Source organism: Somniosus microcephalus, chromosome 19 (genome assembly GCF_052327205.1).
Source record: "Somniosus microcephalus isolate GS21.2 chromosome 19, FLI_Smic_1.0, whole genome shotgun sequence".
Taxonomy (NCBI): Eukaryota; Metazoa; Chordata; class Chondrichthyes; order Squaliformes; family Somniosidae; genus Somniosus; species Somniosus microcephalus.
Window position 1 is genome coordinate 53,116,408 of NC_141005.1, and position 27,534 is coordinate 53,143,941.

The following is a 27,534-nucleotide window of genomic DNA, read 5'->3' on the forward strand; positions in this document are numbered from 1 at the left end:
GAAAACTTTAAAAGACAGCAAAAAATAACAAAAAGATTGATTAAGAAAGGGAAGATAGATTATGAAAGTAAATTAGCAAAAAATATAAAAACAGATAGTAAGAGTTTTTATAGTTATATAAAAAGAAAAAGGGTGGCTAAAGTAAATGTTGGTCCCTTAGAGGATGAGACCGGGAAATTAATGGTGGGAAATATGGAGATGGCAAAAACACTGAATGAATATTTTGTATCAGTCTTTACAGTAGAAGACACTAAGAATATCCCAACACTGGACAAACAGGGGGCTAAATGGGGGGAGGAGCTAAACACGATCAAAATCACTAAGGAAGTGGTACTCGATAAAATAATGGGACTCAAGGCGGATAAATCACCTGGACCTGATGGCTTACATCCTAGGGTCTTGAGGGAAGTGGCGGTAGGGATTGTGGATGCATTGGTAATAATTTTCCAAAACTCCCTGGACTCGGCAAAGGTCCCGGCAGACTGGAAAACTGCTAATGTAACACCCTTATTTAAAAAGGGCAGTAGACAGAAGGCTGGAATCTATAGACCGGTTAGCCTAACATCTGTGGTAGGTAAAATTTTGGAGTCCATTATTAAGGAGACAGTAACAGGACATTTGGATAATCATAATTTAATAGGACAAAGTCAGCATGGTTTTATGAAGGGGAAGTCATGTTTGACAAATTTGCTGGAGTTCTTTGAGGAAGTAACGTATAGGGTGGATAAAGGGCAACCAGTGGACGTAGTGTATTTAGACTTCCAAAAGGCATTTGACAAGGTGCCACACAAAAGATTATTGCTTAAGATAAAAAATCACGGGATTGGGGGTAATATTCTGGCATGGATAGAGGATTGGCTATCTAACAGAAGGTAGAGAGTTGGGATAAATGGTTCATTCTCAGACTGGCAATCAGTAACTAGTGGTGTTCCGCAGGGGTCAGTGCTGGGTCCCCAACTCTTTACAATCTATATTAATGATTTGGAGGAGGGGACCGAGTGTAACATATCAAAGTTTGCAGATGATACTAAGATGGGAGGGAAAGTAGTGAGTGAGGAGGACATAAAAACCTGCAAGGGGACATCGACAGGCTAAGTAAGTGGGCAGAGATTTGGCAGATGGAATACAATACTGGAAAGTGTGAGGTTATGCACTTTGGCAGGAAAAATCATAGAGCAAGTTATTATCTTAATGGCAAGAAACTGGAAAGTACTGAAGTACAAAGGGATCTGGGGGTCCTGGTGCACGAAACTCAAAAGGTTAGTATGCAGGTGCAGCAAGTGATTAAGAAGGCCAATGGAATGTTGGCTTTCATTGCTAGGGGGATAGAATATAAAAATAGGGAGGTATTGCTTCAGTTGTACAAGGTATTGGTGAGACCGCACCTGGAATACTGCGTACGGTTTTGGTGTCCATACTTAAGAAAGGACATACTTGCTCTCGAGTCAGTACAAAGAAGGTTCACTTGGTTAATCCCAGGGATGAGGGGATGGACATATGAGGAGAGGTTGAGTAGATTGGGACTCTACTCATTGGAGTTCAGAAGAATGAGAGGCGATCTTATTGAAACATATAAGATTGTGAAGGGGTTGGATCGGGTGGATGCGGGGAAGATGTTCCCGATGATGGGTGAAACTAGAACTAGGGGGCATAGTCTTAGAATAAGGGGCTGCTCCTTCAAAACTGAGATGAGGAGGAACTACTTCACTCAGAGGGTGGTAGGTCCATGGAATATGCTGCCCCAAAAAGCTGTAGAAGCTACATCATTACATAAATTTAAAACAGAAATAGACAGTTTCCTAGAAGTAAAGAGAATTAAGGGTTACGGGGAGCGGGCAGGAATTTGGACATGAGTCTAGGTTCAGATCGGTCATGGCCCTGTGGGTAGCGGAGCGGGCCCAGGGGCCGTGTAGCCTGATCCTGCTCCTATTTCGTGTGTCTAATTCTGTTAGATTCAGGAGATGGTTCTGTGATAGTGGATTGGCGGTTAGGATCAGATCAGCCATGATCTTATTGAATGGCGGAGCAGGCTCGAGGGGCCGATTGGCCTACTCCTGCTCCTATTTCTTATGTTCTTATTGATACGCTTATCAATTACTCCATAAAAGGCGATGAATTAGGAAGGTAATGAAAAGGCTTTTATTAACTAAAGAACAGAGCATGCTTCTCGTGGACGACTGGTTCCAAGAAGGAAGTGGGTAACCGAAACACCCACCTTTATACCTGGTCATGTGGGCGGAGCCAGCTGAGGCATGCATTGGTACACAGCGCCAACCAGAGGTAACAATATGCAATAACAGTGGTTTACCACATTCACCCCTTGTTTAAAATTGAGTCCGGCGGGGTGAAGTGTACTACAAGTTCGTGTAGGTAAGTCTATCAGGAGGCCTTGTCTGACGTCCTGATCGTCGTGGTGGCGGTGGCGGTGGTGCAGTATCCAACGTCGAATCTGGTGTCTGGGTGGTCAACGAAGGGTCCTGGGGCTCCGGCATGCCGTCTGCAGGGGTTGGGTTGGGAGGGGTGGTGGGGGATAACGGTGGTAGTTCAGGGGCACCCGAGGGTGCGAGGTCTCGTATGGAGACCGTGTCCTCCCACCCGTCTGGGTATGCCACGTAGGCATACTGGGGGTTGGCGTGTAGGAGGTTCACCCTCTCGACCAGGGGGTCCGTTTTATGGGTCCTCACGTGCCTCCGCAGTAGGACGGGCCCAGGAGAAGTCAGCCATGTCGGTAGCGAGGTTCCCGATGTGGACTTCCTGGGGAAAACGAACATTTGCTCATGAGGGGTGGCATTAGTGGCAGTACAAAGTAGTGACCGGATGGAGTGGAGCGCCGCAGGGAGGACCTCCTGCCAGCGAGAGGTCGGAAGGCTCTTAGATTTTAAGGCTAAGAGGACGGCCTTCCAAACCGTCGCGTTCTCTCTTTCCACCTGGCCGTTCCCCCGGGGGTTGTAGCTGGTGGTCCTACTCGTAGCAATGCCTCTCGCGAGCAGGTACTGCCGGAGTTCGTCGCTCATGAAAGATGAGCCCCTGTCGCTATGTATATAGCTAGGGAACCCGAACAAGGCGAAGAGGTCATTCAGACATTTGATGACCGTGGTACCGGTCATGTCTGGGCAAGGGATGGCAAACGGGAACCGGGAGTACTCATCAATTATGTTGAGGAAGTACACGTTGCGGTCAGAGGAGGGGAGGGGCCCTTTAAAATCGACGCTCAGGCGCTCGAAGGGGCGAGTGGCCTTGATCAGGCTTGCTCTGTCTGGCCTATAAAAATGCGGTTTGCACTCGGCACAGATTTGGCAGTTCCTGGTCATGGTCCTGACCTCCTCGATGGAGTAGGACAGGTTACGGGATTTGATGAAATGGAAGAACCTGGTGACCCCCGGGTGGCAGAGGTCATTGTGGAGGGACTGCAGTCTATCAACCTGCGCGTTGGCGCATGTACCACGTGATAGGGCATCTGGGGGCTTATTGAGTTTCCTGGGCCGGTACAAGATATCGTAATTGTAGGTGGAGAGTTCGATTCTCCACCTCAAGATCTTGTCGTTCTTGATTTTTCCCCTCTGCTTATTATTAAACATAAAAGCAACTGAACGCTGGTCAGTGAGAAGGGTAAACCGTTTTCCGGCCAGGTAATGCCTCCAGTGACGCACCGCTTCCACAATAGCTTGGGCCTCCTTTTCGACAGAGGAGTGTCGAGTCTCGGGGCCCTGGAGGGTCCTTGAGAAAAAGGCCACGGGTCTCCCCGCCTGGTTAAGGGTCGCAGCTAGGGCGAAGTCGGATGCATCGCTCTCCACTTGGAAGGGGATGGACTCATCCACTGCGTGCATTGTGGCCTTCGCAATATCGCTCTTGATAAGAGTGAAGGCTGCACACGCCTCTGGTGTCCGGGGGAAGGAGGTGGATTTGATGAGGGGTCTGGCTTTGTCTGCATAGTGGGGCACCCACTGGGCATAGTAAGAGAAAAACCACAGGCATCTCTTCAGTGCTTTTTGGCAGTGGGGGAGGGGGAGCTCCATAAGGGGGCGCATTCTGTCGGGGTCGGGCCCAATGACTCCGTTCTCCACTACGCAGCCGAGAATGGCAAGGCGCTTGGTGCGAAACATACATTTCTCCTTATTGTACGTTAGGTTCAGCCGTTGGGCCGTACGGAGGAATTTTTCTAGATTAACGTCATGGTCCTGCTGGTCGTGGCCACAGATGGTGACATTATCCAGATAGGGAAAGGTGGCCTGCAGCGCGTTCTGGTCAACCATCCGGTCCATCTCCCTTTGGAAGACCGAGACCCCGTTGGTGACGCCGAAGGGAACCCTAAGGAAGTGGTAGAGGCGGCCGTTCGCCTCGAAGGCAGTATACTGGCGGTCCTCATGGCGGATGGGGAGTTGGTGGTATGCTGACTTAAGGTCAATGGTGGAGAATACTTTGTATTGCGCAATCTGATTGACCATATCAGATATGCGAGGAAGGGGGTATGCGTCCAGCTGAGTGTACCGGTTTATGGTTTGGCTGTAGTCAATGACCAGGCGGCGTTTATCGGTGGTTTTAACGACTACAACCTGGGCTCACCAGGGGCTGGTGCTCCCTTCGATAATGCCCTCCTTCAAGAGCCGCTCCACCTCAGAGCTAATAAAAGCTCTGTCCCCGGCGCTGTACCGCCTGCTCTTGGTAGCGATGGGTTTACAGTCGTGGGTGAGGTTAGCGAACAAGGGAGGGGGGGGGACTTTGAGTGTGGAAAGGCCGCAAGTGGTGTGCGGCGGGCGATTTAAAAGGTGTTGGTTGCAGACTGTGAGTGGGGGGAGGGGTCCACCGTATGCTAATGTGACACTTTTAAGGTGGCACTGAAAATCCAACCCTAGCAGCACGGCAGCGCAAAGATGGGGCAGGACTAGAAGTTTAACATTTTTATATTCTGTGCCCCTAACCGAAAGGGTCACCACACAATAGCCGCCGACGTCCATTGAATGGGACTTGGACGCCATAGAAATCCGATGGCGCATTGGCAGGACCGTGAGGGAGTGGCTACGTACCGTGTCGGGGTGAATAAAACTATCTGTGCTCCCGCTGTCAAATAGGCAAGTGGTGGCGCGGCCGTTTACCGTGATGTCCATCATGGACCTGGACAGATGATGAGGGAGGGCTTGATCCAGCGTAACGGAGGCCAGTGTATGGCTTAGTGAGTCGATATGGTCGTCCGACGAGACGGTGGTCGAGTCCGGAGACGAAATGGCGGTTGAGTGCGGCGGACAAAATGGCGGCGGCCATGTGGCCGGAGGTGCACAAAATGGCGGATAAGATGGCTGCCCCCACGGTTCGCACGCGGCGCTGCTGGCGTTCGCGGGTTTCCCCCTGCAGGCATTGGGCGTAATGGCCTTTCTTCCCGCAGCCCGAGCAGGTAGCGGTCTTAGCCGGGCAGTGCGCTCTAGGGTGTTTTAACTGGCCACAGAAATAGCATTTTTGGGCCTGGTTACGGGGCATCGCTGCAGTTGGTACCGGGGGCGGCGGTCCCAGTTGATTTCGGGACATCGCTGCAGCAGTTGGTACCGGGGGCAGCGGTCCCATGTCCCAAGGTCGCGATGGCCATGGCGCGGCGCCGTTACGTGAGTATGCTTTGAGGTTTCGGTGGGCCGCATCTAACGAGAGCGCAAGGGCTACGGCCGTCTTCAGGTCGAGCTCCTTGCTTTCGAGCAGTCTCTGCTGGGAGTAGTCGGACTGGAGGCCCCTAACGAAGGCATCACAGGTAAGTCCCTCTGCGTGCCCCGCAGCCGTTACCTCCTTACAGTCGCAGTCCCTGCAGAGTGTCTGTAACGCCCGTACAAATGCCTCTACCGATTCCCCCGGTTGCTGCCTGCGGGATCCCAAAGGTGTCTGGCGTAAATCGTGTTCACTGGGCGCGTGTATTGCCCTTTTAGTAGTTCGAGGGCCGCCGTGTACGTAGCAGCGTCCCGGATGAGTGTATATACTTGAGGGCTCACCTGGGCGGTCAAAACTTTTAGTTTGTTCTCCTCCGATGTCACTGCGGAGGCTTCTAGGAAGGATTCAAAACAGCTCAGCCAGTGTTCGAAATTGGTCGATGAACCCGCTGCTTGAGGGTCGAGGTCCAGGCATGCTGGTCTGAGGGCTCGCAGCAACGCCTGCTGTTGTTGTTGCTGTTGTTGCTGCTCAGGTGTCGCCATTTTACTTTTAGTTAATAAAATTGATACGCTTATCAATTACTCCATAAAAGGCGATGAATTAGGAAGGTAATGAAAAGGCTTTTATTAACTAAAGAACAGAGCATGCCTCTCGTGGACGACTGGTTCCAAGAAGGAAGTGGGTAACCGAAACACCCACCTTTATACCTGGTCATGTGGGCGGAGCCAGCTGAGGCATGCATTGGTACACAGCGCCAACCAGAGGTAACAATATGCAATAACAGTGGTTTACCACACTTATGTAATGCATTTGGGGAGGGCTAACAAGACAAGGGAATACACATTACATGTTAGGATACTGAGAAGTGCAGAGGATCAGAGGGACCTTGGAGTACATGTCCACTGATTCCTGAAGGTAGCAGGACAGGTAGATAAGGTGGTCAAGAAGGCATACGGGATACTTTCCTTTATTAGCCGAGGCATAGAATATAAGGGCAGGGAAGTTATGCTAGAACTGTATAAAACACTAGTTAGGCCACAGCTAGAGTATTGCGTACAGTTCTGGTCACCACATTACAGAAAGGATGCGATTGCACTAAAGAGGGTACGGAGGAAATTTACGAGGACGTTGCCAGGACTGGAGAATTTTAGCTACGAAGAAAGATTGTATAAGCTGGGGTTGTTTTCTTTGGAGCAGAGGAGGCTGAGGGGAGACTTGATTGAGGTATATGAAATTATGGGGGCCTAGATAGAGTGAGATAGGAAGGACCTATTTCCCTTAGCAGAGAGGTCAATAACCAAGGGACATAGATTTAAAGTAATTGGTAGAAGGATTAGAGGGGAGTTGATGAGAACTTTTTTCACCCAGAGGGTGGTGGGGTCTGGAACTCACTGCCTGAAAGGGTGGTGGAGGCAGAAACCCTCATCACATTTAAAAAGTACTTGGATATTCACTTGAAGTGTTGTAACCTACAAGGCTACGGATCAAGAGCTGGAAAATGGGATTAGGCTGGATAGCTCTGCCAGCACAGACATGATGGGCTGAATGGCCTCCTTTGGTGCCATAAATTCCATGATTCTATGATTCCAACCTCACACTCAGATGAGATATTTCACACATAATTTACATCAATTAATCCAAATAGAAATTCATGTTGCACCTTTAAAGTTTACCCTGTGAGTGAGCTAAAGCACGCTGACCCAGGAGATAAGCACACGGATTCAAAACATAATGCAGTACCACTCTAGTTGCAAGGCTTGTGTGAGGCTTGTATAAAGGCTAAAGATGGCCATATAGTGACTTCTTGAGGACATGACCAAAAACTCTCATTTCAGTGTAGAGCTAGTTCATCTTTATGCACACATACACTAAAGACCACCACTTTTCTATTTCCATAGAACTACTTAATCTGCACTTAATTCTAAAGGAAATTATTATTTTTTACATTTTGGAGGATATGTTACTATTTTGGTTGTTCCCCCCCTTCAATTCGCCAAGTCTGGTCTCACTGGGCCGAGTGCCTCCTGGGACTGAGAGCAAACAAGAAACTCACTCCCAGTACTCTACCCAGGCTGGTGCCTAGGAGATTCAGTTATGGCTTTAATCTGATCTTCTCTCACTGTAACTGTACAAGATACAACAGGAAGTTAACTACCAGTGTTTCTACAATTACTAGGACTTCAAGAATTTTCTGAGAAAGTAGCAGCTACCGTATTTACAAAAGAATGTCACATAGCTCTAGCCTGTGATTGTCACTGTTAACTTTACAGAGGAGCAATTTTGAAATGATCAAAAATGTGGAAATACAGTATCACAAATTTCAAGTCATTTATCAAAGGATCATTCAGTAATCAAAGGAAAACAATCAGAGTACCCAATGACAGAGGCCAGTGCTAACTTATTTTATGCATTTGGATGCAGAGCACCTTCTTTCAGGTTGCCAAAAGATCCAATGGTTCCTTGCATCTTAATTGGACCAGGAACTGGAATCGCGCCCTTCAGAAGCTTCTGGCAGCAGCGTCTGCATGATATTGAACACAAAGGTAGGTCATCAAAATAAGACAATAAGCTTAAAACACACCAGACTTGTTAAGTAGTTCTTCCAACAGGGCTAAGCGTGAATGTTACATTTGTTAAAAATATGTAGGAAGACATAAATTGCCTAGGACTGCTTAACTGGATGAGGTCATTGATATGAAGAAGGAAAAGAGTGGGAGAAAGGACAGAACCCTTAGGAGCCCTTCTTTCCTCTTCATGTCAATGATCTCCTCCAATCTCATTCAAATCTGCCAACACTTTGTTGCTAATTTGACATATTAATCAACTCTTTTCAGACTCTATGGGCTGGATTTTCATTGAGGAGTCGGGTAGGAGGCGAGACTACAACTTTCGGGGTTGTAGTCCTGCCTCCATCGAGTTCTAGCCAACCCACACGATTTTGACTTGATTGACCTTGTTGAGCCCGCCCAGCGGGCTCAGCAGGCCAATTAAGGACCACCCGGCAACAGGTGGCATCACAGATTGATATTTCATCTGTCAAGACCTTTTGACAGATGAAATATCAGCGTTTCACAGCTGTTTGAAGCTGTCAAACACTGACAATCTGCACTCCAGGTTAATTCCTTCCTCTCAGGATGATTTAGAGATCTCCCCGGAACAGAAAGTTGAATGCTGCAATTTTTGACAGCTCGCAGCCATTCTGCTTTCTGTGCCGGTGAGATGAGGGACTCCCGAGACCTGAAGGAAGGAAGGCTATAAAGGTAAGTAAAGGTATGTAAAACTTCTTTAAGCACTTTACACACACCAAACACACTTACCTTTGCACTCCTGCACCCATCACTCACCTGAACACCGGACATCTCGACCCCTCCAAGCCCTTCATCCTGACGGTCCACTTCCTCTAACTTGGCGTGGTTTGGAGCCGTTGGGAATCCCACACTTCAACATTAAAAATAGGGATTAGGCTAAAAACTGCCTGTTAACTACCTGTTAACAGGCAGTTAATTGGCACTAATCCCCTTCCCGCCTAGGGGAGGCGGGCCCCAGTGCGGGGCGGGTACCCGCCTCCTTTGAAACTGGCATGGAGGCGGGTTGGGTATGGGATGGGTTCGTGCCCCCTGATTTCGGGATTTTAACCCCCCACATGCCTCCAATCCCGCCTCCACGGCCCAATGAAAATCCTGCCCTGTGGGTGGAATTTTAACATGGGTAAGCGCGTGGGATTGGGTGCTGGGTTAAGTTGGGAAAAATTCTGAGCGCGTCGGGAATCTGGCTCCAACCCGCCAACTTCTGGATTTTACCGAGGCGGGACAAGGGAAGGGCAGTCAACCTGCTCCCAGGAGGTGGGTTAGCATTTTAAATCTGTTAATGAGGCTGGCAGCCTCTGATTTACCCTGCTTTGCAGGTTTACAGTGGGCGGTCGGGCTTCCCAGGCCTCGGGAAACCTGGCAACTGATGTGAGGTGAGGATAGCTTCGAGGAGAAGGTAAGTGCCTTTATGGCACTGCTTGTGGGCCAGGAGGAGCAGGAGTGCTTCCCCGCCAGACCCCCAAGCTCCACCCATCAGACCCCACCCCCCCATACAAAGACCCCTGGTGCCAGGGATCGGACACCCCCTGGGATCGGACCACCCCCCCGGGATTGGACCACCCCCCCCCCCCCAGGATCTGGGATCGGACCTCTCCGGGTTCTGGGATTGGATCCCCTCCCCGGGGTGATGGATCGGATCTACCTGGTGCTGCAGCCTGCTCCAGAGAGCTCCCCGCCCAACTGGAAGCCAAGCCTGTCAATCGGCTGTCTTCCAGGTGGGAACCTATCAGGGCCAAAAGATGCATGCTCACAGCATGCAGGGAAACCCAGACTTCCAGGTTTCCCGTCCGAACCCCCACCGCTCTGCCTGTGTCCTCAGTGTTTACAACCTTTGCTTCTTTCTGTGCAGTGGCTAAATCACCACCATGCCCTTCAGTGGCAATGAAAATGTTTTCTTTCAATTATTCAGAGGCTTAGTAGATGAAATTGGTCTGGGGCTGTAGTGCAAAATGGGTGATAGCAAATCAGTAGCCTGTTTTACACCCCGCCCAAATTAATTTTTATGTTGAAGTCAAGTGCTGCAGGAAATATGCCCCCCTAGTGTCTAATAATCACTTTAATAACATTGCCTCATCAAAGTTTGTAACATCACTTTTATATTTTTAGGCATAAAAGCATGTCCCATGATGCTTGTGTTTGGCTGTCGGCAATCAAAAATCGACCACATCTATAGAGAGGAGACCATTGAAGTAAAAATTAAAGGTGTCTTTCAGGAACTCTATACAGCTTACTCCCGTGAACCAGCAAAACCAAAGGTACTTAGCCAGCCTATGTTTCTGTCTTTGTGTAGGGTTTTATGTATCTTGTTTATGTAAAAGTATTTTATTTAATTACAGCCTTTGTTATTTTTAATTATTTAAAATAAATAATTATATATAAATCAGCCATTAAAAGGGTGTAAAAAAGCTTCTGGGACATTGGGGATTTTTAAATGCTTTAAGTACATAAAAGTAGCAAATCCTTGATCAAAATATTCAAGTCTATTTGACTTCCAAAATACAGCTTTTTTTAAAGGAGTATCTCCACCCTCTGGGGGATTCCTGGCAGGCAGGTTGAGTTTGTGGAACAGATGAGAATGCCGAAGACTCCATGGTGGGTCCGCATTGGCCATTGGGAAAGCTCACGGTTCAGCAAATGCAAGATTTGCTGCAATACCAGCTTTGGGCAATGGGGTTTACTTTGGGGCATTTAAAATATAATTTTTAAATGTGTTCTTTCACTGAGAAGCAACCAGTTGAGCAAATGACATAAGGACATTGTGTGTATGCTACCACCATTGGCAAGGTTTTCCGAACACTTTGAGGTCCCTTTAATGCTATTGCAAATTTGAAATTTCAAACTAATATTTATTGGCAGTAAGCACACTGAGGTGTCTGTCTGGTTTCAGAAATATGTGCAAGACGTTTTACGTGAACAGCTTTCTGGCCAAATATTCAAACTGCTACAAGAACAAGGCGGACACATATACGTTTGTGGAGATGTTACAATGGCCGGTGATGTCCTGAAGACCATTCAGCACATCTTCAAACAGCATGGAAAGATATCATTAGAAGATGCCGGGGTCTTCATCAGCAAGCTACGAGTAAGCATTTATAGAGTGTCACTCACATCCTCAGGAAAGCTTAAAACATTTCACATCCAATGAATTACTTTTAAAAAGCAGTCACTTTAGTTATGTCAGTAAACACAGCAGTAAATTTGCACACTGGATGCCGTAAGCAGCAGTGAGATAAATGACCACTTAGTCTGTTTTTGGTTCTGTTGAATTAAGGATGAATGTTGGCCAGGATACCGGGAGAACTCTCTGCTCCTCTCTGAATAGTGCAATGGGATCTTTTGTGTTCACCTGAGGGCAAACAGGGTCTTGAATTAAATGGTCATCCAAAAGACAGCACTTCTGACAGTGCGGCACTCCCTCAGTACCACACTGAATATATGGGCTGAATTTTTGCCAGCCCTGGGGAGGCGGGTTTGGAAGCAGGACAGTTGGCAAAATGGCAGAGCCCATGTCCGCCCCCAACCCACCTCCGTGCCATCTTGCCAGGAGGCGGGTAGCCGTCCCGCGCCGGGTCCTGTCTCCTTGAAGGTGGGAAGGGATTATAGCCACTTAACTGCCTGTTAACAGGCAGATAAGAGAATTATCCCCATTTTGCCCACACAAGTACGGGCTTCCCGAAGGCTCCGAACACCGCCAGGGTCACCGAGGCGAGTAGTGGGTCTGCGGCGGTCGGAGGGCTGCAAAAGTGTGCTGTGAAGGTAAATGATGGGTGCAAGTGTGGAGAGGTGAGTATGTGAGGTAAGTGGAAAGTGTTAAGAAAAGATTACTTACCTTTGTTTCTTCCTGCAGGCTTCAATCGGTGGATATGTGGAGAGTCTCGCACCTCCGCGGCAGAGATGACAGATGGTCGTTGCATTCTCCAATGCAGCAACCATCTAATTTCTGCAAAAGAAAGAGGTTTGATGAGTTCTTGTATTCAAGAACTCATCAAACTACAGAGAATGTCACTGTTTGACAGCTTCACAGAGCTGTCAAATGATGACAATTCTGACAGATGAAACGTCATACGCTGACGTTTTCTGTAACCAGCTTCCCTTAATTGGCCTGCTAAGCCCGTTGGGCGGGCTTAACAAGGTCAATCAAGGGAAAATAGCGTGGGTTGGCCAGAAGTTGATGGAGGCGGGACTGAAACCCGACAAGTGGGAGTCCCGCCTCCAAAAGCTCCCCATTGGCAAAATCCAGCCCAAAGTTTCTCTTTCAGATGTTGACTGATCCAAAGTGCATTCCCATTTCTTTTATTTGAGATTATAATAAAGCCCTGTTTGTGTTTCTAGCCCAGTTCCAGGTGTAGATGCAAAAATAATGAAGAAGTTTGTTACAAATGATGCAGAATTGCCAGGATGGAGAACTCAGGATCTGACAGCTTGAGAAGCAAATAAATCCAAAGCACTTTACATGAGAAACTAACGTTTCAGAATATACAATGAGTATATTTCAGTACAAAGTATTTGGCTGACTTTTGAATATATGGGGCTGAATTTTGAGTCCTCTCGCCCGGCAGAAACGGGGTGGTAACGCCCTGAAAATGGCGCGGAACAACTTACCGTCCTGTTCCCACTACCACAGCCTTTGATACAATGGCCCAGAAATTGCTGGGGACATAACAGCGAGTTTAATCGCACGCCATTATTAGCACGACAAAAACCAACAGTTTGTGGCAAGGACGAGATATGCCGTGAGTTGTGAATCGCCACAAATTGCTGAACAATTAGCCTCGTAAAAATGGGTGCTCACCGTCAACCTCCCCATGAGTTTCAAGAAATTGCTGGATTTGCGCCGTAAATATGAATGAATCTCATCACTGCCATTTAGGGCTGGTATTTCATGTTGTAAGGACTCGGTTAATAACTTGATTTATGGTCCTGACCTGAAACTCAATCGCTCCAGCCCAGAAAGAGAACAATTAAAACTCTGGAGTCTCACTCCAACAGGTAGTGAATTGTTCCTAAAGGTTTATTAAATTTTTAATTCCCAACATTTTCTGGGCCATTATTAATCACAATTATCTTCAATCTAATTGATTCTGCAGTTTTTTATCCAAATTGACTATTGGTCAAAGTGAGTCTTAAACAAAGATAGCAGACAAAGACTATAGCACAGAATGTTAATCCTACTCCGAGATCAATAGCTGAGTTACCTGACATTTAACTTTTTGGATAGATTTATACAAACTAATTAATTTTCTTACCCATATCATTATTTGTGTTTAGATATTTAGAAGGCTGTTAGATAATCTTCATAATAATCACAAAAGGCATCATATAGTCTAACATGTTAAGACAGACATACAATTCAAAATTTGTAACATGGAGTTCATGATAGCTACCTGTTTGAGATTTCATGTATCCAAATGTAGTACAAAATAACAAAATGATCATAGAAACAAGAATTTTCATTAACAAAAATGCATTTTTTGCTTTATATTCTGTGCTCCTCAGCATTAAATCATAATGACAATGAAAAATATTTTTTTAAATTCAAAGTATTAATGCAATGCCGATTTCTTTCCCCTGACACTAGTCAGAACCCCTGGCTGGCTATATGGCTGACCTGTGCCTTCTTTAATACTTCAGGATGAAAACCGTTACCATGAAGACATATTTGGCGTTACTCTTCGTACATATGAAGTTACAAACCGCCTTCGATCAGAATCCATTGCTTTTATTGAAGAAAGCAAGAAAGACTCAGACGAGTAAGTACGCGGATTAAAAAAGTGAGAAATTGCTGAAATTACAGCGGCAATAAGTTGAATTGCTCATAGAATCTCTTGTAACATCTGGCATCAGTAGTTTGAAACATCCAGGAGCTGGTTTTAAATTAAAAATGTATTTCATCATCCTTTGAAAAGAAATAAGATTCAGATTGTTAATATACGGAAATACAGAGTATACAATGTACAGGAAACTTTCGATTTACCAGCACCTAAATAACCGGAAATCTCAGTTAACCGGCAAAATTCAGGAGCAGGTTCCGGTAAGTTTTACTTCATATTGTACTTGCCTTCCTCGATCTGTTGCTGTGCAAGGGTGTGGCTGCAGCTGTTGCTAAGCTACAGAGACGCTTGGAACTTGTGGCCATTGTTCTGAACTTGTTGCTAAGCAACAGGGTTTGTTGCTTTATACGGAGCTCTCAGCTCTCCGTATCTTTTACTATAGCTTTCGGTTATCCGGAATTTTTGATGAAGCGGCACCACGTCGGTCCCGTTGGTGCCGGATAAAAAAAAGTTTCCTGTAGAAAGTAGCAAATTCTTTGAATTAAATCAGTAAAATAAAACTAGGGAGAATACGATTTAGGAATTTGATAGATTCCTAAGGCAGGAAAGTATAGTGGCGGGGGTTGGGGGTAGAAAGCAAGATGCTGATTGATTGTAGTTGAGTTTTGGATGATAGTGACTTCAAAGTTAGTAACAGATGGATTAATGCTGCAGACAGATCCTAATCCATCAGGCACCAAGATCAGAATTGTTTTTTCTAGTTTCAAACCTCAAATTCTTACTTATGTGCTCAATGGACATAATGGGCTCGATTTTGTCATTGGGGCGGGCTGGGGTCGTGTCATCCGCTTTTCGTGTTATCCATCCGATTCCAAATCAATGTGGGAGAATGATGCGATTTTCATCTAATTGGGCAATTGAGTTCCAGCGTGTGGGAACCCATGGCCCAATTAGTTTTTTCAGTCTGAAACTCGCCTCCGATTGTGTCATCATTGCTGCTGCATTTAAGGTCTGCAAGAAGCCTTGCTTCTTCCACAGACTGCCAACCTTTTGGCCTTTGCTGTGAGAGGGGCCTGGAGACAGAATGAGCAGCGGGAGACCTAAGTCTGCTCCCAAATTTGATGACGTCGCCCTGCAAGCTTTGGTGGAGGGAGCAAGAGCTAATAAGGAGGTGCTCTTCCCTTCTTCAGGGAGGAAGAAGCCTCCCCAGCAAACGAAGGCTGTGTGGATCCAGGTGGCCCAGGAGGGGAACTCGTTGTCCCTCATCCGCAGAACCTGGCTTCAGTGCAGGAAGAGGTTTCATGACCTTCTGCGCACTGGAAAAGTGAGTATGACTTTCCCATCACCCTCAATCTGATCCCCATTGCCTCTCCTCACCAGCACTCAACTTTAGCAACCTCTTCCTCCACATCCCACTTGACACTGACATCCCTGCACCCTTAGCCATTCCCTCTCTCTCTATGGTCACATTCACCTAACTATTCGACTATGCAGCCCTCACACTCCCTATCACTGTGATGCTATGAAAACAACTTACAAAACACAGGGAGGGCCCTTGGTCTTGCCACCTCACTCCATCTTTGTCTCCTTCTAAGCAACTATGCTATGGATTCTCTACACTCACTCCTTCATTCTCACTCAAACTCCACTTGTCTCCCTCATTGCAGGAAAAGAGAGCTCACAATAAGAGGGAAAGAGCGAGGACAGGAGGAGGGCCACCCTCAGTAGCCCACCTCTCCCCTTGGAAGGAGGCGGTCCTGGAGATCGTGGGACTCGAGGACGATGCGCAAGTGGGGGATGGACAGACGGGTCCATCAGAGAAAACTGGTGACAGAATAGTTTTTCATCTCTCTCAATGACATTGCATGAGTCACTGATAATGATTCTGAAGCTCTAACAGATGGACTTATGATCATCTGCAATATGCAATGTGCATGTAACCTTGGCCTCACAGCTCTGACTCTTTCCTTTACTCCCCCACATGACCATCGCAAGCACCCGTCCCCACAATCCAGCAGGAACAGCCTGAGCCTCCAGACTCCTCAGAGGAAGCTGCAACCTCTGAGGACGCAGCGTCAGCCGAATTCAGCCAACCCAGCACCAGTGCAGACACTCACACCTCGGTGGGACCATCGTGAGATCGAGTAGTGTTGTCACCTGGTGTATCACAGCTCACAAGTGAGCATCAGCAGATTGTGGAGACAGGGACAGCAGTGGAGAGTCCTAGTCAGAGGGCGCAGGACTCTCCCAGCTCGGCTCAGCTGCATGTCGACCCTCTGCCTCTGGGTCCATCCAGAAGAACAGCGGTGCTGGAACTTTAGTAACAGGTGCAGGAGTCTCTGGCAGGTTTTGTCTCCAGGGTCGTTGCGAGTGTGGAGCGAATGGAGGAGTCCATCGCGAACATGAGCAGAGCCTTTGTGGAGTCATTGGCGCATGAACACATCACCATGGAAATAATGGCAACCTCCGTGGAAAGCATGGCTACAGTAGACGAGAGGATGGCTACGGTGTGGAGGAGCTAAGTCACCAGAGTGTAGAAAACATGATGAGTGTTCAGAATAGACTGACATTTCTGGAGGAGCGATGGTCAGCTACTGAACAGAGAAACCAGACCTTCATGGAAGTCCTTCTGAGTAGGACTGCCAGTGCAGATACGGGTCCCCATGGCCCCCCTGATGTGCAGCAAGGTGCTCTCAAGCCACTTGCAAGCGCTGAGGTGGACCTGACCCATGAGAGGGATGTTGGTGGCAGAGAACAAGGAAGTGAGGGCTCCTCTCCAAGCGCTCACACTTCCATGCCACTGCCAAGTCCTCACTCAGAGGCCCACCAGAGTCCCCACCCAACTGAGATCAGCGTCTCAACCCCTGCACAGCCGCAGGAGCAGCAGACTGTTGCCGAGCCCTCACAGGTTCACAACCCCAGAGGACGCCCGCCAAAGGTGTCGAGACACGAACAGCAAGAAAGTGAGCAAGGGGCCTCCACATCTGCTGATGCCAAGGGGGAACCACCACGTAAGAGCACGCGTAAGAGAAAGATACTGCACAAATAGTCACAAGGGTAGTCACTTGGGTGAAATGTGATGTTTAATGTTGAAAAGCCATCAGTTGGTTATTGTAAATAAAAATTCTGATGGCAACTGTTGCAGTTGTGGCGTGTGTCATTTCGCTAATGGGACTTCCACATTGAGGGCTTAGGATTACTTGCAATTGTCAGTATTGTGGTCAGAGTGCTAGGAATCCGCTGGTTCTTGGCCATTGTCGATGCTCTGGTAAGAAGCTGCGAGGCAAAAGTGCTTGATTGCCTAGGATAAGCAAATCTGGCCAAGATGAGTGCGTTCCTTGCATCCCGGGCAGCAATGTTCTCGCGTACTGTTGCCGCTGGTTGATGGGCCTCTGCAAGATGTTTGTTTTCGCGCTCCTCCTCCTCCTCCTGCTCCTCCTCCTCCTCCTCCTGCTCCTCCTCCTCCTCATCTGAGGAGGAGATGTGAGGAGCCACTTGGTCCTCAGGAATCTGCAAGCCACGACGCTGTGCCATGTTATGAAGTGCACAGCAAACCACGACGATTCTGGAGACCCTGGCTGCTGAGTACTGCAGGGCTCCACCTGATCTATCCAGGCATCTGAAGCGCATCTTCAGCAAGCCGATGGTTTGCTTGATTATGGATCTGGTGGAAATGTGGCTGTAGTTGTAGCTCTCCTCAGCTTTGTTGGATGGGCTCCTCAATGGCGTCATTAGCCACATCTTCAGGGGATAGCCCTTGTCTCCAAGTAGCCATCCGTTAAGTTGGTCTGGCAGACTGAAGAGCGGAGGCACACTAGACTGGCGCAGTATGAAGGAGTCATGGCGGCTGCCAGGGTACTTGGCACAAACATGCAAAATTTCCTTCTTGTGGTCACACACCAGCTGCACGTTGAGGGAGTGGAAGCCCTTGCGGTTGACAAAAATACCTGGATTGCGATGGGGTGCCTTAAGGGCCACATGTGTGCAGTCAACGATGCCCTGCACCCTTGGAAAGCCTGCCAGATTAGCTAATCCAACTGCTAGCGCCGTGACACTTGCTCGATCCTTGGTGAAATGGATGTGATTGTGTGCGATGGCAAAGAGGGCATCGGTTACCTGCATGATGCAAGTGTGTGCGGCCGCCTTGGAGATGCCGCTGATGTCTGCTGCTGATCCCTGGAATGAGCATGAGGCAAACAAGTTGAGTGCGGTGGTGACATTGATGGCTCTGGTAAGGGGTGTCCACCTGCTCCTCTGGGCTCCAGGTCTTGCTGCACCATTGCGCAGATGTCATCCACTACCTCTCGCGAAAGTCGGAGCTGCCTTTGGCACTGCTGCTCAGTCATGTTGAGGTAGCTGATCCTCTGTCTGTAGACCCTGTTTGGGGGGTATCTCCTGCGCCGACGGGCTTCCATGCGCTGGCACCTTCTGGCCTGTGCAGCTTCAGGTGGGTGAGCAGCAGCTTGGCGCTCCTGTTGTTGCTGCTGCTGTTGTTCATGGTTCTGCTGCTGCCGTGGCTGGTCTTCGTCCAAATCTGATGTCCAGGAGGAAAGGAAATAAATGGTTCCTATGCTTCTGGTATATGCCTCAGTTGAGGAAGCGCTCAGTTAAGGTGACGAGAGGGGTTTCCCAGGAGGTCACACTGGAGATGGGGGTCAGGCTCCAAACTTCCACAGCTATGGTTATGCCGGCTAAAAGTTCCCCCAGACCTGAGACAACAAAGTCCTGCCACCTGCAAATGATGACTGATCAAATCTCCTATTTAATGGTGGAGCTGCAGCTGATAGTCAGCAATCCAATTGTGCTACCGCCAGGTTTCACCATCATGTTTCAGAGGAGGCGTGCATCATGTGGGAAAAGTGTTAAAATCAGAAAGGCCTCTCAAAGTGGGATTATAGAGGCAATTCAGTGGTTAAGGACCTTAAGGGCCTATCCCGCCTCTTGGAGACGGGACGGAGACGGGATCAGAAACTACACATTTGGGAAAATTGCTTGGAGGTGGGACGGAGGTGGGGTCAGGCCTGCCCGCCACGTTTTGCAATTTTAACACCCCACACGCTTCCATTCCCACCTCCTCGGGCCTGGCAAAATCGAGCACAATGGGCGCGATGAGAGGTGGGGAAAATTTGTGATTTTTCCCCTAATTGGCCAGTTGGTTTCAGAGGTGTGGGTTCCCCTGGGCCAATTAGTGTTTTGGGACTGAAACTCGCCTCTGCTGACATCACTCATCCAACTTAATTTAAGGGCTGCTTGCTGCCTTGGCTCATTCCACTGGTTTTTGGTCGATGCTGCACCACCTCCAAGCTGTTATCTCCTTGAAGATTGACCAGCTCCAAGGCAAGGGCCTCCCCGAGGTTCTCGGATGAGGCGCTGGGATTGCTGGTTGAGGGGGGCGAGAGCTAGCAGGGAGGTGTTCTTCCCCTCATCTGGGAGGAAGAGGCCTCCCAAAGAAACCAAGGCTGTGTGGGTCCAGCTGGCAAGGGATATAACCTCCAGATCTGTGTGCAGATTTGGTGATTGTTTCTGTTTATTGATGAAATGCCATCCCTGTGGGAATGTATTAAAATTAGGTGATGGCAAACTGTTGGCGTGATGGCATCTGTTATTTCGGCTCAGGCAGCTCCACATTGCGGGCTCCACGACACTTGGAGGCCAGAGAGTCATGTCCATTGTCTATCATGTGTTAAGAAGCAGCCAAGCACATATGCCACAATGGGCAACCTATGCAAATCTGGCCAGGATGAGTGCATTCCTTGCACGACGTGCTACCATGCGCTGGCACCTTCTGCCCTGTGCAACATCAGGTGGGTGAGCAAGAGGTTGGCGCTCCTGCTGCTGTTGCTGCTGAGCTGCCTGGTTCTGCTGCTGCCGTGGCTGCTCCTCATCCGAATCTGAGGTCCATGATGAAAGGAAATAAATGGTTCCCATGCTGCTGGCAGATACCTCTGTTGGGGAAGCGCTCAGTCCAAGCAGGGAGAGAGTTTTCCAAGGAGGTCCCACAGTTAAGAGATAGAAGCGGCAGCACCTCCGACTTCGCTAGGCCTGCTAAAAGTGCTGAAAGGCCTTTGGAACAAAAGTTCTGCCACCTGCAACTGATCCCTGATGAAAGCTCTGTTTCAATGGTGGAGCTGCAGCTGTGAGGAGGCCACCCACTTGTCAGCCCGCCAGGATTAGCTGGCATGGTTTAGGAGGGTCGTACAACACGCTGAAAATGTGGTAAAATAACGACAGCCTGTCAAAATAGGATTATAGAGGCCCTTAACTACTATTTAAGGATCTTAACTACCTCTCCCGACTGATGAAGGTGGGACCAAATCGCACCCATGAAACCCGCCTCCGGCAAAATTGCGCGGAGGCGGGTTCCGAACCCGCCCTCATTTTTGCCATTTTGCCAACAATGTCGCCTCCAAACCCGCCTCCGCGGGGCTGGGAGAATCACCCCCAATGTCATGAAATCATTGCTTGGTTGCTTGTGCACAGTATGTGAACAGAGACTAAGGGGTAGATTCTCAACCAGGCGGTTTCTGTCACACGGGCCTGACTGATCCACAGCGCCAGGTTTGCGCCCAGTTGAAAACCTACCCCAAAGTGTTAGACCCACGAGAAATAATCAACTGCATAGTCACGCCCATCATTCTCTGTGTGAAGGGTATGGAGGACTGCAATAGCATTTCAATGCCAAGATCAAAAATAACTTACTTAATTCCCAGCAGCTTGTCAGGTCTAGACCGCTTTCTAGTGTATCTCCTACTTTACAATGTTTGTCACGAGAAATTCACAGAAAATTATGAGTTATTATTTAGGAAAGTCAATGCTGAAAGGTTCAGTGAGCACTGCGATAAGTATGTAACATGACAACCTTATACACTAAAAGGTGCACTAATAGTTAAATTAAATCTGGAAAGCTATTCCTCTATGTGGTTTTACTAACGCTACAATTTCCCCTTGTTCCTCACATCTTCCGCAGAGTATTCTGTGCTTGATTGGGAAGTTCATACGACAATGACACCCTCGATCATGGCCGCTGAAAGAAGTTTCATTCAATCCTGAAGACTTCACTGAGCATCAGAATCCACCCGAGTGCAGATGCTGTCAGCGTGATAAGAGATAAACTTTTATATTACAGTATTGAAACATCGCTTTCAATATTTTTACACGAGGGAGATTGTTCTGTAATTTGTTACATGGTGTATCTATTGTGTCAGTTTTTTGCCAACGTGCGGCTTTTAAAATTGCAACGTCTGCTGCAAGCAAACAAACAACTTTTTTCATCTGTTCAATGACAAAAAAGTTGTTGCATGAAATAAAAGAAACTTTATCACTTCCTTTATAAAATATTAAGAATTCAGCATACGCAAGCTTCATGGTAAAACACCAATCCGTTTCTTCAGTAAATGTATATTTTAAAGATATATAGGAGTTACCGTCTGGATTTTTCGAAGAACAAATGACAGATGTGGGGCACTAACTTGCTTTGTTTGTCTCTTACAAGTTAGCAAATGGCTTAACAGAAACAATTACATATTTCGTATTTGTGAAAGTGCAGTCCTGTTGTTTGCACGCTTTGAAGATATAAAATGTGATCATGCGCAGATTATGTGGCAAGCGGGAGATGGTTAAGTGGGATCTTTTTAAGAATGTCACAACGTGCAAGCACTTACTCATGAGGACCGGGTACCAGGTGGGCTGCTGGTACAACATAATGGTGTATTATGTCCTGTGCCATGGTAGGTTCCCCCCCCCCCAGCAGTTCCATTAACAGCGGGGGTTACAATCACAGCCAGCCAGTCTCGGGTATAGCAAATGAAGGCAAGGTTCTGCCGGGGGGGCTGGGGAGAATTCTACGTAAAAAAAAAAATGGGAGGATGACTCAAATAGTGTTCATTCTCTGTACCTCTCATTAACTAGCTCAAGAGGAGCTACCTCGGCACAGAACTAGGGAGAGGGAAGGTAAAAAGAATAAAATGTTTGAAGGCGTACAGGACATGATTTCTAACCTACTTTTAGGGTAACTTACAATCAAGTGTTACTTGGATATTTAGATGAAACCTGCCAATTCCAAAATACCGCACTTGTGCTGTGCCAATAATTCTCCTGTCACATTATAATTAACCCTTTGAACACTGAATATACTTTACAACAGCTGCAAAAATGGTTGTCTTATTTATATTTTTAATGGTAAACATTATCATGCGAAATTGAAGAAATATGTGGAATCCTTCTCCAAATCAAAGTGAGTTATCTTAGATTTATTTCAGTCCATAATTAAGTATTATCCCAAAAGGGTTTAATGAAAAAAGGAAACTGTGGGGTATTTTCTTGTCGCCGTGTCATTGAGAAATTAAGGTTTCTGTTTGAACATGATTTGATCAATGACCAGCCAATGCGAGCACGAATTCAAGCTTTCTGTCCTTTTTTCCCTCATTATTTTACATCTACCTACAGACTGCTTCGTTAAGCTAATTTTAGACAAAGCTCGGTTGCATTTATTCAATGAATTGAAGCAAATAGCCAATGACTTTCATTGAAATTGTTGCTGACAGGAAACTTGAAAATGATTGCTTTGAGAAATCTGCCATTTAGAGGATAACACACAGGATGTTACAGGGCAATAACATATCAAGAAGCTCTGGTGACATCACAAACCACACGAGTAAAGTTGAAGTGGTTTATTATCTCCAATCCAATATATTTTTGTACACAATTTCTTTACAATTTCAATGTCCCTGCTATTGTTAGCCAACAATGAACAGACACCTCCTGTGATCTAATTACATTTACATAGAGTGATATGGGAATGTATGTCCCAAGCTCATAGCATAACCCGGACCTGTTATGGAGATACATACAGAAAATCTATGGGAATTACAGAGAGGGTACTCAACCAAGGGTTTCAGGTGAGGACATCAATCACAAGTGGTAAATGAACATCGCCTGAACCCTGCTGTATTACCTCTCCCATCCTAACATTCAAATATATTTTGAACAACCTCTGTGTTTTACCTGAAACCCGAGAGTGGATAACTGACTACATTTAATTTAAGGCATTGTTTTATCAATTGTGATATGCTAGATAAGGACAGTTCTTTAAGGTGGCTTTCTTTTCCATTGTAATGTGATCTGATAGTATGTTTAATGTGAAGATTTTCCCGTGATGTTTTTGTGATGAAAATAAAGGCAGGTAACATTTTTACCAAAACATAAGAAAAGTCAAGGTTGAGAGAAGGGCCATTCAGTCCATCACAACTCATCTTCTAGTACCCTAACTCTCCCACCTGTATTTTGAATGATCCCACTGTTTATGGTTCTGATATCCTCCTTGGCAGATTATTCCAAAAGTTTGCATTATTGAGTAAAGAAGTTCTCCTGATATCCGTCTTAAATTTAGTTTTCACTCATTTCCATTTAGGAAATTCCATCTGGTCCTACTTTCCTGATGTATCATTTAATATAAAATGCTTTGATGAGGCAATCCCTTAAATGCTTTCTTTCTAAACTGTAAAGTTTAAACTTCTCTAGTCTTTCATTGTTGCTTGTTTTCAGTTGGATAATGTGACAGATTCTGTAGTGCAGTATTTTTAAAAAGACACCGTCTTCATGAAAAAAAAACTACTGCACATCCTAATTTGCACCAAATAATGTATTTCTAAGTAAAGAGAAATGGGGAATTAGAGCCCTGTTAAACATGAAGCTGAATACTGAACTATGACTAAGAATGGTGTTGCATGTTAAAGTGTATACTGTGCTGAGTTGAGCTGTATTGAATGACATTAACAGAACTATATAACCTGATATTGTAATGAGCTTCATGGTGTTTGTGCTTCAGTAAAGTAAAAATAAAATTGCTTTTCTGTAACTTTCTGAAATGTTTTTGTCCTGCCAGCGTGACCAAGATGTTCATTCTCTTGTAATTTAAAACATTTTAAAACGATTCTGGATCTTTTACTGTTTCCGATCACAAAAACTGCACTTTGTGAATGTACCTTTTGTCTGCATAATCAGTTTTGCATTATATATATATAATATACATTTACACTCTGTTAAATTAACCACAGCTCAACAAATAATAAAAGACTGATAATCTAGACTCACGGTAAAGGATAGATTTAAGCTTTATTGACACCGTGTCATTAAGAAATTAAGGTTCCTGTTTGAACATGGTTTATTCAATAACCCACCAATGCAGGAATTGTTGTGAATAACTTCACAAACATGTTCTACTTTATATAACCAATAAACTGCACTCATGCAAAACTTAATTATACTCTATTGGTGTTTGGCTCTTTCTTTAAGCGGCTCCCGGGAATTAAAGTACTTTATGCCACTAATGTTCCCTTACATCATAAGAGCCATGTAAACCAAGGCTGCAGATGTGTGTGCCCATTTACACACACAGAAGTACAACCATCATTGACCAATCATGCAGTGAATGGTGAATTTTTTGCAAGTGCCCAACTTGACCATGGCTGAACCCAGCCCTATTTCTGGGTACTGCTATTTTCATAGAATCATAGAAATCTACAGAACAGAAGGAGGCCACTCGGCCCATCATGTCCTTGCCGGCCAAAAAAGAGCTATCCAGTCTAATCTCACTTTCCATCTTTTGATCCGTAGCTTTGTAGGTTATGGCACTTCAAGTGCATATCCAAGTACTTTTTAAATCTGATGAGCATTTCTGCCTCTACCACCCTTTCAGGCAGTGAGCTCCAGACTCCCATCACCCTCTGGGTGAAAAATGTTCTCCTCAACACCCTTCTAATCCTTCCAATTACATTAAAGCTATGCCTCCTGGCTATTGACCTTTCTACTGGGGAACTTAGGTCCTTCCTGTTCATTTTATCGAGGCCCCTCATAATTTTATACACCTCAATCAAGTCTCCCCTCTGCCTCCTCTGTTCCAAAGAAAACAACCCCAGCCTATCCAATCTTTCCTCATAGCTAAAATTCTCCAGTCCTGGCAACATCCTCTGTACCCTCTCTAGTGCAATCACATCTTTCCTGTAATGTGGTGATCGGAACTGTACGCAGTACTCTAGTTGTGGCCTAACTAGTGTTTTATACAGTTCAAGCATAACCTCCCTGCTCTTATATTCTATGCCTCGGCTAATAAAGGAGAGTATCCCGTATGCCTTCTTAACCACCTTATCCACCTGTCCTGCTACCTTCAGGAATCTGTGGACATGCACTCCAAGGTCCCTCTGTTCCTCTACACTATTCAGTACCCTACCATTTATTGTGCATTCACTTGCCTTGTTAGTCCTCCCCAAGTGCATTACCTCACACTTCTCCGGATTGAATTCCATTTGCCACTTTTCTGCCCACCTGATCAGTCTATTTATATCTTCCTGCAGTCTACAGTTTTCTTCCTCACTATCAACCACACAGTTAATTTTTGTATCATCTGCAAACTTCTTAATTATGCCCCCCTACATTGAAGTCTATATCATTGATATATACCACAGAAAGCAAGGGACCTAGTACTGAGCCCTGCAGAACCCCACTGGAAACAGCCTTCCAGTCACAAAAACATCCGTCGACCATTACCCTTTGTTTCCTGCCACTGAGCCAATTTTGGATCCAACTTGCCACTTTCCCATAGATCCCATGGGCTTTTACTTTTATGACCAATCTGCCGTGTGGGACCTTGTCAAAAGCCTTGTTAAAATCCATGTAGACTACATCAAGTGCACTACCCTCATCGACCCTCCTTGTTACCGCCTCAAAAAATTCAATCAAGTTAGTCAGGCACGACCTTCCCTTACCAAATCCATGCTGACTGTCCGTTCATCATTTAAAATATAATGAACGAGTGCTGGACAGGACAATGACCTGGGAGTTGGCACTCGCGACAAATTGGAGGAGGTAAGTTGTATATTAATGGCTTGTAGCAGTGCAAATTACAAGTGAGAATTTGGTCTGCTGACTGCTGTCAGTGAGAGCAGCAACATAGCCTCCAGCACTGCGGTGCAGCCTTGCTACATGGAGGATTTTTTTTTTAAATACCCACCTGAGGCAAGTGGAAGTTGCTGGCTGCCCCTTTGTAGATCCTCCAATCTGAAGAGGCAGCCCCGCAGACGCTAAAGCCCAGTTTCTATGGACCTTTCCTTTACCAGAGGGCTGCCCAGCAGAATCCTAGGAAAATGATGCGGGAGAAGTTATGATGTCACTCTTGTGTTATTTGCATACCACTAAATAGCCCGATCAGTTGCAGACGCTGGGGGTGCCCCAGGAAATGTGTGTCATGTGGAAACAGGATGCAGACCATGTGTGATGGAATCTTAGCTGGAGGAAAATCAGCCCCATTTTGTCCCAATAGATTTATTATTTGACACGGTGTTGAGTTTCTGGGTCTTTGCCAATTAACCCTTTCACTCCTAAGTTCCAACAGTTTCGGCTTGACCTGTACTGGTGACAGTAATTATATTTTTTTGGCTGCCGCGTTTCCCACATTACAACAGTGACTCCACTTCAAAAGTACTTCATTGGCTGTAAAGCACTTTGAGACGTCCGGTGGTCGTGAAAGGCGCTATATAAATGCAAGTCTTTCTTTCTTCTTTCTTTCATTCAGTGTAAGTGAGACTTGAGCACCTGAGCAGTAGTTAAACAAGGCGCAATCAAGATTTATATTACCAGTTATGCCTTGGGTAGAAGACATGATTGCCCCCGTCGGCCCTGGCCTCCAGGTCACTCGTCTGCCCGGTGTGACCCATGTGGGTCCTCCGCCAATCCGAATCCCTCCTCGGCTCATCTGGTGGATGTGCCCAAGCTCTTTGCCGAATGCCTCTGCAACCTAAGTGTCTGAGAGAGCCCTTCTTATACCCTTACTCTCATTCAAAACCTATGGAGTCCTCCTGAACCAATAACTGGCTGACACCCAAAATCCAATCATAAAGATGCCTCGTTCATAGCACCTTGGCCTTCGCAGGTTCTAGTCTTATGACACGCTGACATCATCTGTTTGTTCCTGGGATGTGGGCGTCACTGGCAAGGCCAGCATTTACTGCCCATCCCTAATTGCCCTTAAGGTGGTGGTGAGCCGCCTTCTTGAACTGCTGCAGTCCGTGTGGTGATGGTACTCCCACAGAGCTGTTAGGGAGGGAGTTCCAGGGTTTTGACTCAGCGACGATGAAGGGAACTTGGAGGTGATGGTGCTCCCATGCAACTGCTGCCCTTGTCCTTCTAGTTGGTAGAGGTCGCGGGTTTGGGAGGTGCTGTCGAAGAAGCCTTGGCGAGTTGCTGCAGTGCATCTTGTAGATGGTACACACGGCAGCCACAGTGCGCCAGTGATGGAGGGAGTGAATGTTTAAGATGGTGGATGGAGTGCCAATCAAGCAGGCTGCTTTGTCCTGAATGGTGTCGAGTTTCTTGAGTGTTGTTGGAGCTGCCCTCACCCAGGCATGTGGAGAGTATTCCATCACACTCCTCCTGACTTGTGCCTTGCAGATGGTGGAAAGCCTTTGGGGAGTCAGGAGGTGAGACACTCGCCGCAGAATACCCAGCCTCTGACCTGCTCTTGTAGCCACAGTATTTATGTGGCTGGTTCAGTT

General features: G+C 46.7%; 1 protein-coding gene across 2 annotated transcripts in view; it reads left to right on the forward strand.

Moving 5' to 3' along the window:
* The window catches only part of nos1 (nitric oxide synthase 1 (neuronal)), a 111,277-nt gene extending 87,026 nt beyond the window's left edge, over positions 1–24,251 (forward strand). The window contains exons 26-30 of one of the 2 annotated variants that reach the window (XM_085961785.1): positions 8,050–8,171; positions 10,323–10,471; positions 11,104–11,298; positions 13,848–13,966; positions 20,955–24,251. In XM_085961785.1, the coding sequence (XP_085817911.1) occupies positions 8,050–8,171; positions 10,323–10,471; positions 11,104–11,298; positions 13,848–13,966; positions 20,955–20,970 (601 nt within the window). In that variant the 3' untranslated portion in view covers positions 20,971–24,251. Of the gene's footprint in view, positions 1–8,049; positions 8,172–10,322; positions 10,472–11,103; positions 11,299–13,847; positions 13,971–20,954 lie in introns of those variants that run through there. The other variant, XM_085961786.1, reaches the window with a different exon arrangement.
* Positions 24,252–27,534: the final 3,283 nt, after the last annotated feature.